The sequence below is a fragment of the Diuraphis noxia genome, unplaced genomic scaffold (assembly GCF_037042655.1).
Source record: "Diuraphis noxia isolate RWA-SAM2 unplaced genomic scaffold, SU_Dnox_SAM2 contig0001, whole genome shotgun sequence".
NCBI classification, from domain to species: domain Eukaryota; kingdom Metazoa; phylum Arthropoda; class Insecta; order Hemiptera; family Aphididae; genus Diuraphis; species Diuraphis noxia.
Window position 1 is genome coordinate 47,210,314 of NW_028301711.1, and position 12,529 is coordinate 47,222,842.

Here is a 12,529-nt window from a genome sequence, read left to right on the forward strand (position 1 = left end):
ACAATTGAATATTTAAGAAACAGAATAAGTTGAAATTATTTATATTAATAGTTTCGGTTGAAATGTCTAACAACAAAAATATAAAATATAAATACAAATCAGTTAATCACGAACAAAATACAAATAACAATATCTTCTATTATCATATTCTAAATCATAATATCACAGATTATATAAATAATCTGTGATAATATTTAGAACGGTATCACTGGACTAGTCAACTGTAATCTTTGGTTTACGTTTCCATATACAATCGAATATCAACTATCGATAGTGTGAAAATATAACCAACAAATTTCTTTTTTTTAAATATAAACGATGTTAACGTTCACTATTCACATTTCTTTGTTCCTTTATTTCATTTCACTGTGTACCTACTGTATTATGTTTACTGTTTACTGTTTAGTTTTAGTGTCTCAGCCTCTCAGCCTCTCAAGTTAGTGTGTTACCTCATGCCGTGCGGTTTTGATGTTCTTCCGTTCTTCTTTATTACGTGTCTAGTGTTAGCGATTAGTAATGATTTATTACCTAATTTTTAAACTGTAATTGGTGTTATTATTATTGATATGTTTGAGTAGGACAATAAATTGTGTGAAATTATTATAATTTTTATTATTCGTGTTTTTTTTTTTTTTTTATGGAAGTTTAAAGTAAGTTCCAATTCATTTATTTGAAAATCGGATTATAATAAATATATAAACAATGTTATTATTATGTTTATAGATTTATTTTATTTTATTGATTCTTAACCAAAATTAATGTAATACGGAATTTAATGGAGTATTGTTTTAGGTTGTAAAATCACAAATGAATACTCCGTTTGTTGAAGGATGGAATATTGTTCAAACATTGGGCGATGGAACATTTGGCGAGTATGTTAAATTTGTTTATAAATACTACATTTTTTATACATCGTAATAATTTATATAAACATTTAACTATTATTTTGAATTATTATTCTTAAGACACACAGTCAATTTTAAGTCACTTTCTTTTTCTTCTATTTATATTTTTCTTACAATTTTAATTGAATAAGTTATTATTCAACTGTAAATATATATATAAATTTAATGCTAATGGCCTTGGTTGTCAAAATAGAAAATTATAATTTCTAGACCAATAAAAAAATTTAAATAATAAGTTAGAAACTATTAATTATTTGAATTTTAATGTATTAACGTTTTCAAAAAATCATCATCCTTCACAACTTTCTTTAAAAAAGATTGGCTAGCATTAGGAAGAATAATAATAATAATAAAAATATATATATATTGTAAATAAATTATATGGCTTTTATTATTTTATCTAGTATGCTTATAAATGTAAAAATCGCGATTTGTTTAATTAAATTCATTTGGAAAAAAATGGGAGTGATCAATAAGCTAATTTGGCAAATCACATGTTTAAACTTACTTAGAAATACATTCAATCCGTCAATTAATTTATGTTTTTTTTTCTTATATGTATCTCATTTATTTAGATTTAGCTACAAAGTTTATGAATTTCTAACAGAACTGAAATCTTGCTCCTCTATATAATTTTATCAAGTTCGCTTAGTTATATATATATATATATTTACATAAAGTTTTACTAGAATTCTAATTATTTTATGATCATTTTCAGAGTAAAACTTTTACTAAATCAAAATAATCATTGCTTTGTCGCCATGAAAACTATTGATTTGCAAAACTATTCTGATGCATTGGCTACAGTAAAAAAAGAAGCAGCAATACATAGCCGATTGAACCATTCAAGTATAATAAAATATTATGGACAGCGTCATGCTAAAGATACATATTATATATTCTTAGAATATGCATCTGGAGGTGAACTATTTGATCGAATTGGTAAACTTATTCAATATAACTAATCAGGAATTTCCACAGGGCGTGAAACATACCACACTTCCTTCTAAATTATTCTATGACTTAAAATTAATGAGTATCACGCTTGGGTTGTGTGGGCCGAAAGTGTGGTATACTCTCAAGATTCACGCCCTTTGGGAACACTGCATAAATTTATGAATTATTTAAATTCTATAGAGACAATCATACATTAAAACTATGTTATAGTATTACATAGTCAATACAATATACTGATATCTTTTAGGTATTTCACTTGTCATACAATTGCTTATTTTTTTAAACACACCCATCTCTATAGAATTTATAAGACTTCATTATTTTATGGTAATAACTAGATAATAATTGCATTTTTTGTACACTAATATAAATAAATATCTTTTTGAAAATTAGAACCTGATGTTGGAATGCCGCTATCTAATGCTAGAAAGTTCTTCAAAGAGTTGATTGCTGGAGTTGTAAGATTTTAAACAAAAAATCATTTTATTTGTTGTATATATATTTAAACCATTATTCTATTAGGAATATTTACACAAAAATGGTATAGCTCATAGAGATTTGAAACCAGAAAATTTATTATTGGATGAATATGGAAATCTAAAAATAAGTGATTTTGGATTAGCCACTTTGTTTTTATGTGGTGGAAAAGTAGGTAATATTTATATACCGTTTATTTTTTGCAAAACCTAAATATCTACTAAAGTAATTTGGTGTATGGATTATTCAAATTTACATTAAGTCAATCCCTACTAATTAATGAGCCAAACATGTATTGAGTTATACAAGTTAGTCAAATCAATATAAATAATTTAATATTCATGAAAAAAAAGTATATTCAATAATAATTAATAGTATTTTTAAATGATTATATTAGATATCTAATATAAGTTACATTTATAAATATATTTTCATATTCTTGAATTTCGTGGTATTTAAAATATATTTTTTTCTCCGGTAAGATTCATAATATGATCTATAATATTTATTCAATTACATTACGCAGTTGAAAAAAAAAATTAAGCAATTAAAAAATGTTGACCAAATTGTAACTTTTTGAAAAAACTAAAAGGATGTCACACTGACATATGTTATCTCCATTTTTCAAATGTCCAAAATAGTACATTTACATTTAGAAAAATCTATTTGTGTTGTTAATTTTAACATTATAATGAATTATTGGCCTATTGTAAAATTTTGAACTCTAAGATGATATCTAAAGAATTTTGTAGGCCCTTGTTGATGCTTTAATTTTAAAGTGAGTTAAACAGTGTGATCGCAATAAGTGGAAATACACAATAGTCAATAACTATGTGTATTGTGTAGGCTTCATATTACATTTCAACTCTGCTTTATTGGCTAACTAATAAACATTATAATTCACATTTTCAAATAATTAGACTATATTTTTGACAGTTAATTTTGTGCATGCAAATATTGTTTGTAACTACCAAGATGAATATTTTTCAAATCGGTTGATATGAATTTATGGAGCAGTTCAGTGGCCACCAAGATCACCAGATCTTAACACCACTAGATTACTTCCTATGAAGTCCCTTGAAAACAGTAGCGTATGCCAATCCACCTTGTGCCTTCCGAGTTGAAAAGAAAAATAATTTCTGCTTATAATCAAATGACAGGAAAAAATTTTTTCTGTTATTAACCGAGAATTTTTGATTTGTGCTGAATGTTGTTTATAGCACTATGGTGCATAGTTTGAACAATTTGTTAGATAAATACAACTTTTATGAATAAAAAAATCAATATTTGTAATTGTATTTTAATTATCACGTATTTATTATTATTCACTATGTATTTTATAATCTGTTATACTCGTGCAAATAACGTAAAATCAAATGACTATAACTAGATCATTTTTTAACTTAGAAAAGAAATTCTAACACTTAAATGCATTAAAATAAACCAAAAATAATAACTTGTGATCAAAAATGGATCACGCCATTTAAAAAAAATAAGTTATAGTACATATGCCCAAAATTAACTGTCAAAAATTAGTCTAATTATTTGAAAATGTGTATAATAATGTTTATTAGTTAGCCAAAAATGCAGAATTGAAATATATGAAGCCTGCACATATTTATTGAGTGTTTCCACTTATCCTGATCATACTGTATACCTATTTATGCTAAATATTAGTTTTGAAAACTTTCTTTACAATTTTAATATTAATAAACACTTAAAAGACGTCTAATATAATATTATTATCCTTAAATTTGATAATATGTCAATTCTATATTCTAATATGTCTAACCTTAAATTAAAATTAACAATGAGATGAATTCTGCTAAACACAATTTTGTGATGTTTAATGTTTAATACGGAGACAATAATATATTTAGGTATCTGGTATAATGGTTTATTATACTCTTAAAATAATATATTATACTTTTATTTTACCCAACTAGAAATTAACTACAAATTAATATTAAATAACTTTGTAAATCCTAAATTTGTTTATTTTTCATCAAGTAAAACATGTACTCCTTAGTAATTAGATTTAATAAATTTAAATCTGATCCTAGACATAATTACCTATCTAATGTTTTACAATAATTTAAACAGCGGCGTAAACTGGATAAGTATTGTGGAACTCGTCCTTATTTAGCTCCAGAAGTTCTTTCACTTTTACCTTATCAAGCAGAACCTTCTGACATTTGGTCATGTGGTATTATACTGGTATCAATGCTTGCTGGAGGTAATTTATTATTTTGAATTTAATAAATTTTATTGTCTACGTTAATTTTGATTTTATTATATTATATTATTAAGAAGTTACTACAATAAACTGATAAGTGATAACTAATCCGTCAGAGTTGATATCTTTGGTATTCTAGCTGTAGGTTAAATTTTTAAGAAACACCCTAAAGCTTTAGTACCGAAGTTATTGGCATTTGATACTGCTTCAATCATTTTCAGTATTGTAACTTTTAAATTAGAAAATTGATTTTATTTATGTATATAATTATTTCTATAAAAATATCTTAGTAAATTTTAAGCAACCATTAATATTGAAATTTACTAGTTTAGTTTATAATTAGAGAGGTTCAAGACCAAGATTAATATATATTTATAAAACCTCTATATGTTCACATTAAAAAATTAAATGTTATTAGATTTTATTTTACTTTGTAGATTGTTGATAGTTATTTAAATTATACGTTATAAAAATTGCATATAAAAATAGATACTATACTATGACCCACAAGAGAATATTACTGGTTTTTGCGCATGCACATTGACAACAATGGTGGGTCTGAGATACCATTCCTCTTCCTCTTACTTTGTTTGCGACACAATTGACTGCATTATGTATAGCGTCTAACCTTAAAAAACAGTTGTTGATGAGTTCTAGATGCTCAGGAACATATGCATTTTGATCGAGACAATATTCTCTTGTAGGTATGAGTATTTATGGTTATTGGGATTAAATTAACTATAAAGTAAAGGCTTGAAAGAATATCATATATGTATATTTCAATGAAATAAAAAATTATAATTTATTACATTTTGCATAAATATTTTTTATGTTTGTCTAGAGTTACCTTGGGATGTGCCATCTGATAATGATGAAGATTATAAATTGTGGAAAACTACGGACTATGCTAATCATTCACCATGGAATAAATTAGATACTTTAGCTTTGTCTCTTGTGAGAAAAATATTAACACCAACACCATCCCAAAGATATGATATATTAAAAATTCAGTCACATCATTGGTTCAAAAAATCAGAAACTGGTGGTATATATTTACTTAATCAAGCTAATTATTATTCACACTATTTAATTCACATTAAAGCATTAAAAGCACCCCCCCCCCCTCCACCATAGTTTTTAAGGCAAACAAATTACTATTATCAGTAATTTTAATTGTGTGATTAAATAACTGTTTTCAATAATATTTTAAAATAAATTAAATTGCTTCATTAGTGACAATATAACTCATGACTGTATGTTTATTTAGCCAATAAAAAAGTTGGGATTTCTGTTCGGTCCAATAAAGATATGGATGATGGACGTCAATGTTATTCTCAACCAGCTTCAGCAGCTATTTCATTTGATACGTCCATGTCGCGCAGTGAATCTGAAATACATTCATTTTCCCAGCCAACACAGGTGGATGATCTGCTGTTGTCCTCACAACTTCTGACATCACAGTCCATCTCCACACCAAACGTAATTAAAAATCATTTGTATTATTTTATCAGGTTACAATAGTAAAAATAGTATAACTAAACTGTTATTTTTTTAGAACTCTATGCAAAACCTTGTCAGAAGAATGACAAGATTTCTAGTTGATTTACCACCTGATGCAGCATTAACCAATTTAGTATTGTTCCTGGATGATTTGGGATATATATCAAAAATCAACACACCTAGTTTGGTAATTTATAACTGTTATAGTGAATTAATTATTTTTTAATACATAAACATCAACAAAAAAATAAGTTAAAAATAGAAATAAATAATTAGTGAGAAGAACCATATCATTAAAACAGATAATTGACGAAAACAGACATTTAATTTCTTTATTTGCACAATGTATGTATAGCATAGTACAGTATGCTGTAGTCCACAAGAGATTGAGTAAGAATCAGGTTAAAAAAAAATGTTGGGTTGTACTGATGTATTATATACTGATAAGATGGTTGTGTGCATCATCATAATTTACTACATTATTGAATATTGAGTGGAGGGAGTTCTTGCATTGATTGTGTGATTGTAACCTAATCAACTAGGAGCAAAAATTTGATGAAATATTATGTACTATAATAGTATCGCTCTTGACACTATTTTCTAATAAAAAAAATAATAATGAAGAGTTTGCATTATTTTGTTTCAATTAACACATATGAGATGAATTAGGCAGTTGTCACATTTGGTAGTCTATTTTCAGTATGGTGGTGTTGTCATTGAAGATAGAAGTCTGTGTTCTAGCACCAAAGTATGGCTATTGATGGGACAAGATATTAGCCGTTAGATATTGTTAATGTCAAATAGGTATAATTTTTGTCGATTTTTAAGATGTATTTGAGGAAATAGAGATGCGAATGATGAGGTCATATTATATTGAATTGGGTACAAGAAAAAAAAAAAATGGAAAAAATGCTTTTATATGCACAAAAAAAAAAAATAAAAATATAATTTAGTTCATTATTTTTTAATCTAAGCTACAGAATATTATTAAAACAAAATATTTTAAATTAAGAGGACTCCACACCCAGTTGTCTTTGTTGTACAAGTACGTAGCATAGCAAATTTTACGCTCAGCAGATCACATTTATCTCCGTTCGTTAGTTTAAAATTTGGAGTGAATTGACCTATTATAAAAATTAAAGGAAAGATTATTGTCTAGGCCTCTAGGGAATTTCATGGGCTTTTTATTATATTTTAATTTTAAAGCGAGTTATGAATATTTTAAAATTGTAAATTGTTTGTATACCTAAAACTATACCTACACCTATACCTATACCTACTCGCTTTAAAATTAAAATATAATAAAAAACCCTATGAGATTCCCCAGATAATAATATCGCCTTTAATTTTTATAATAGGTCAATTCACTCTAAATTTTAAATTGAAGGAGATAAACGAGATTTGCTGAGCGTAAAATTTGCTATGCTAATGCTACGCACTTGTACGACGAAGACATCACATGCAGGTGTGGCGTCATCTTAACTGTAGTGTTAAATTATCTGTATAATAAATTAAACAGAAAATTATATATATAATATATGTGTTAATTTTATATTATTATAGTGGGTCTAATCAGAGATCCATCATTAATCCAGATAATAACCATGTTATTATTTCTTTACTTTTGTGTAGCAACATATTTGTTATAAAATAAATACAGTGTTGAGAACAAAACTATATTAGGGCCAGTTGTACAGTCTACGGTTAAACTTCGATTATGCTTAATCAGTTGATAACAGATATTTAACCGGGCAAATTCAGCTTATTAAACTCCGGTTAACTTTAATCGGAGATGGTGCAACTAGCCCTTAAACAAACAAATAAATATATTTTATTGTCAAATAGATTTGTGTGATCATTTAAAATTAGTTGTTGATTAACATATTAATCCTCGTTTTTATTTTAATACAGACCAAAGAAAGATTAAAAAGTTATTTTCTATTAAATGTATTTAATGTATATAAAATATTTAAGTTGTATACTTTGTTCAACAAAATATGCCTTAACCCCTCAAATATACATAAATATGTTAATTAAATGTTGTATATAAGATCAACTTGAATTTAAACACCTGCCTTTTTAACATTCATAGTTGTTTGTACACTCAATATGAATTTGAAAATTCATACAATTCCTGTCTCCCCTCATAACTCAATCAACATTATGTGCAAAGAAATGTTATATCTCTTCCGTTTTCATTAAAATAAATCTATTTTTTAAGATTAAATTTACTTTTTTTATGTGTTTGTGCTTCTTTAACATTTTACAAACTAATAATAATTATCAATTGTATCATTTTGCAGGTTACAATTACTACTACAGATCAGCGCTTAGTGTTTAAATCAACTGTTATTCCAATGAATCATCAAACTCTGATTGACTTCAGACTTTCAAGAGGCTGTGGTTTAGAGTTTAAGCGAAATTTTGTTTCCATTAAAAATGCAATGTCTGCATTAATTAAAGTTGCGTGGCCTATTGCTACTGAAACTGTACCTTAAATTATTAGTAGTATTATGAATACATATAAGGCTGACTAATTATAGATTGGTTAAAAATAATTTTGTTAATATAGACCTATTGTAGAAAAATTAGCGTTTAAAAAAATCAATCAAATTTTTAAGTAAAATATGTACCTTCAGTTATATATTATGTATCTTATTAATTACATACAGGTTTGGTAGATTCAAAAACCAGTGCATTAATTTAAATTTAACATTACAACAATATATTGTTTCCAAATTTTTAATGTTATCAATTATTAGTTTATGGGAATGACTTTTTTTTTTATAAAATGTATTTATACTCACATTAAATGTATACAAATTATTTTAAATATGTATAGTTTATTTTGTTTTAATCTTTTAAAAACTATTATTCTAACTTATGTTTATATCACCATATATACTGTTATTTACATTTGTTAGCTTAGACAAAAAATATTACTGAACTAATTCAGGCTTAATTATCTTCCATTTAGATAATACAGATTTGTCATTCAATTGATTCACTTCAGTAGGTATTCATTAAAGTTATCAATTCATAAATAATTCAAAGTTCAAGGTTTTTTTTTTTTTTTTAAATTTAATATTTATGTATTATATCGATTATAATTGAGGTAGAATGAGAATTAATAAATTTTAAATTTTCTATCCACAAATTTTAATTAATTTTTTCGATTAAAAATTGGTAGTGTTTTAGGCAAAGATGGCCTGCAACTACAATAACACAAAAAAAAAAAAATTGTAAAGGTAATGATGCGTCAAGGTGTACTTTGCCATTGAAGATTATAGGTCATTATAAATTGTGTGGATGGATACATTTAAATTCAATGATAAATAATTATAAACCGAAAATATTCTGACTGCAGACAGTCTGTTAGCCTGTATTGAGCTAAAACATGAAATAAATTTAAATACATATTTTGAAAGCATATAGGAAAATACAATAATATACATAAAATTGTATTTTAATATTATTGGTTATAATTAGGGGGAAAAAGGGCTCGGATTTTAAAGCATGATAAATAACAAAATATAGCACTAAATTGTTTTTAAAAATCAAAAATAAAGCATGGCCAAAAATTAATAAGAATTAGTTGTAAAACTGAATAAAAAAAAAATGAAAAATGAATTTAAATTTAAAAAAAAAGCGGGTATGTGGGTATCGATCTGCTGTACAATGGCAGTGGGGTGAACCTCTGACTAGGGTAGGTTAAATCTGAATCCAATGATATTATATCATTGAATACGAAAAACGATTCTGAGCGAAGACGGTTTATCTGTCTAGAATATATTAAAGATTACCTATTAATAATTTTCAAATCTTAGATTTAAAAACAACATTTTTTATGACTTTCTAACTTAAAATAATTTGCGAATTTTAGTGATTTTTACGTATGTTTTCAAAATTTAAATTGACTGCATTTCTTTTATTTTTCAACTGATATTGTAAAAATATTTTAGGAGCCTTGTATTAAATTCTCAAATCTTAGAATTGAAAAGAAAAACTTTTATGAATTTCTATCTAAGATAATTTGAACATTGCCGTAATTTTTATGTATTTAGTCAAAATTTGAACTTCAAATATGCTAATAAAAAAAAATCGTGCCTATAAATTTTTATAATTTTTTAATCACTATAAGAAAAACTTATGAGGCACTTAGCATTAAATTTTCAAGTATTTTGATAGGGCCAAAAAAATTTTATCGACACTTCAAAAGAAAATTTTCAGAAAAATTGAAAATGTCAGTTGTCTATAAATATCTCAAAAAAAGTCAAAATATTTTGAAAATTAAATCATGTAAAGAAAATACCAATCTAAATAACTTGAGAAATTCAAGTATCTACTACTTATACTTTTTGAATAATTACAAATATTTAAAATTGTTTGAGGATAAATCGTTATCGTTACGCAATTTCGTAAAAATTTAAAATTCAAACGCACTTAAAATTTTTCCTATAATGATGTTTCGAGTTTTCTCTATAGTTATTTGAAGGAAAACTTAGTGTTGTATTTTTAATCCTTAGTTATTAACTCAAAAAATTTTATGATTTTTCAACTTCAAAATTACTTGCAAATTTTCGCGTTTTCGACAGATTTCGTAAAAATTTGAACTATACAGTTTATAAAAAAAAATTGTGAATAACGATTTTTAATTTTTTATAGCTTCAATAAGAATAACTTAAAAGGAACCTTGTATTTAATTTTCAAGGTTTTTTTGGTTGTCCAACATTTTTTTACCGTCACTTCAAAAAAAAATTCCCAAAAAATCGAAAATTTCAGTGGTCTATAAATAACTCAAAAAAAGTCAAAACATTTTGAAAATTAAACAGTATATATATTATAACACTGACATAAACATTTGGTGAAAATTTCAAGTATTTACAGTGATTATAGTTTTTGAATTACAATAATACCATATAAGAAAACCGATTTGGTCGAAAACTGGTTTTGCGTAAAAATTCTGTTTTTCTGTAATTTTTTTTGCTGTTTTTCTCGATTTTTTTGAAAACTTTAGGAAAATATTAACTTTTGACCTTTATAATGCACCAAGGATATTCACTTTTACATCGAAAACCACCCCCAAAGTTTGAAATTGAAGCATTATTTCGACTAGTTATGCTGTACACAGACACAAAAAAAGAAAACACACATCATTGTTAAATCAATACATTCATCACTTCGTTCAGAATCTAAAAAAATTCACTACCATGTAATTGGAAAGATTTTCAGTAGTGAAACTAACTATTGTCTGATAGAATGTTTTTATACATACAGTACAATCTCGATAATCTGACATATATCAGACCACGGCTGACGGTGGTATAGATAACCGTATATGCAATATAACCATTTAGTTCGTACTGCATTTTCCGGATTTTCTGATTAATTAAATTACATTTTTTTTATAATTATAACATAATAAACACAATATACAAATTTCACAGCTAAAATAACAAAAAAAAAGTGTTAAATATATAATGACCCGAGAATCAACTCAACGGTATTGGTGTAGGTAAACAGCTATCAGGAAATCAACTCGTATGCAGCCGAAAACTACATAACCTCAATTTTTATAAGAATGGACTTGATCCTTCTGTCCTTTGTGTACAATTTATATTGAAGATTTTCTAAGTGAAATTTATATCGGCGCATCCGAATTGGGTCCCGAGTACTAGGGTGTCGGCACCGATGCGGTCGAGACATTTACGGTCGGCACCTTTTTCGTGCCGTTTGCGGTCAGATTATTTCTATTTACCTGATTATCTAATCTAAGGTATATACTTATATATTATATTATGTACTAAATAATTATATATTAAATTGATTCTATACAGTATATAATAATATATTTATTGTTAAAATATGTTTAAAATCGTATTATTATTGAATTTATCGATTTTTTGCTATTTTGCGATTGTTTATGGGTATTATTATAGATAAAATGTTAGAACTTTGAAAGTATTAAATTAAAATTGTATTATGTCAATTATATAGTTACATGCCATCGATAACATTTACTCAGTCTTTAGTATAGTATACACATTTGTAGAGTTCGTAGTGCGTATATTATAGTGTTATTAAAATGAGCGATTCTTTAGAAATTTTGGAAACTTCTAAAGGAAAAGCTTTAGCAGTATACAATGGTTACCAATATAGGAAGTATCGAACCAATAACGAAAATGTAACAACCTGGGTATGTTTGAATGAAAAAAAAAGAGAGAAATGCACAGGAAGATTAAAAACAACAGGTAATACAATTTTAAATGTTACTATTCATCAATTTAAATATGACTTGGCAAAAATTGAAGTAAAAAAAAAATATAATATTGCAAAAAAACGCGTACGTGATTCATCAAATTCTGCCGCTCAAATTTTTCGTGAAGAGTACACCATTAATAGATCAAAGTTTAGATTTAGTGACCGAAATTCCAGTTTACTCGTCTGTAAAAAC

General features: G+C 25.9%; 1 protein-coding gene across 1 annotated transcript; it reads left to right on the forward strand.

The window, feature by feature from the left end:
* Positions 1 to 345: 345 nt before the first annotated feature.
* Positions 346 to 8,898, forward strand: LOC107161441 (serine/threonine-protein kinase grp-like). The gene is made up of 10 exons (XM_015507848.2): positions 346 to 650; positions 793 to 872; positions 1,624 to 1,847; positions 2,256 to 2,320; positions 2,385 to 2,510; positions 4,443 to 4,575; positions 5,417 to 5,620; positions 5,843 to 6,054; positions 6,131 to 6,262; positions 8,379 to 8,898. The coding sequence occupies exons 2-10, from the start codon at positions 808 to 810 to the stop codon at positions 8,571 to 8,573; spliced, it is 1,356 nt and encodes a 451-aa protein (XP_015363334.1). The 5' UTR covers positions 346 to 650; positions 793 to 807; the 3' UTR covers positions 8,574 to 8,898.
* Positions 8,899 to 12,529: the final 3,631 nt, after the last annotated feature.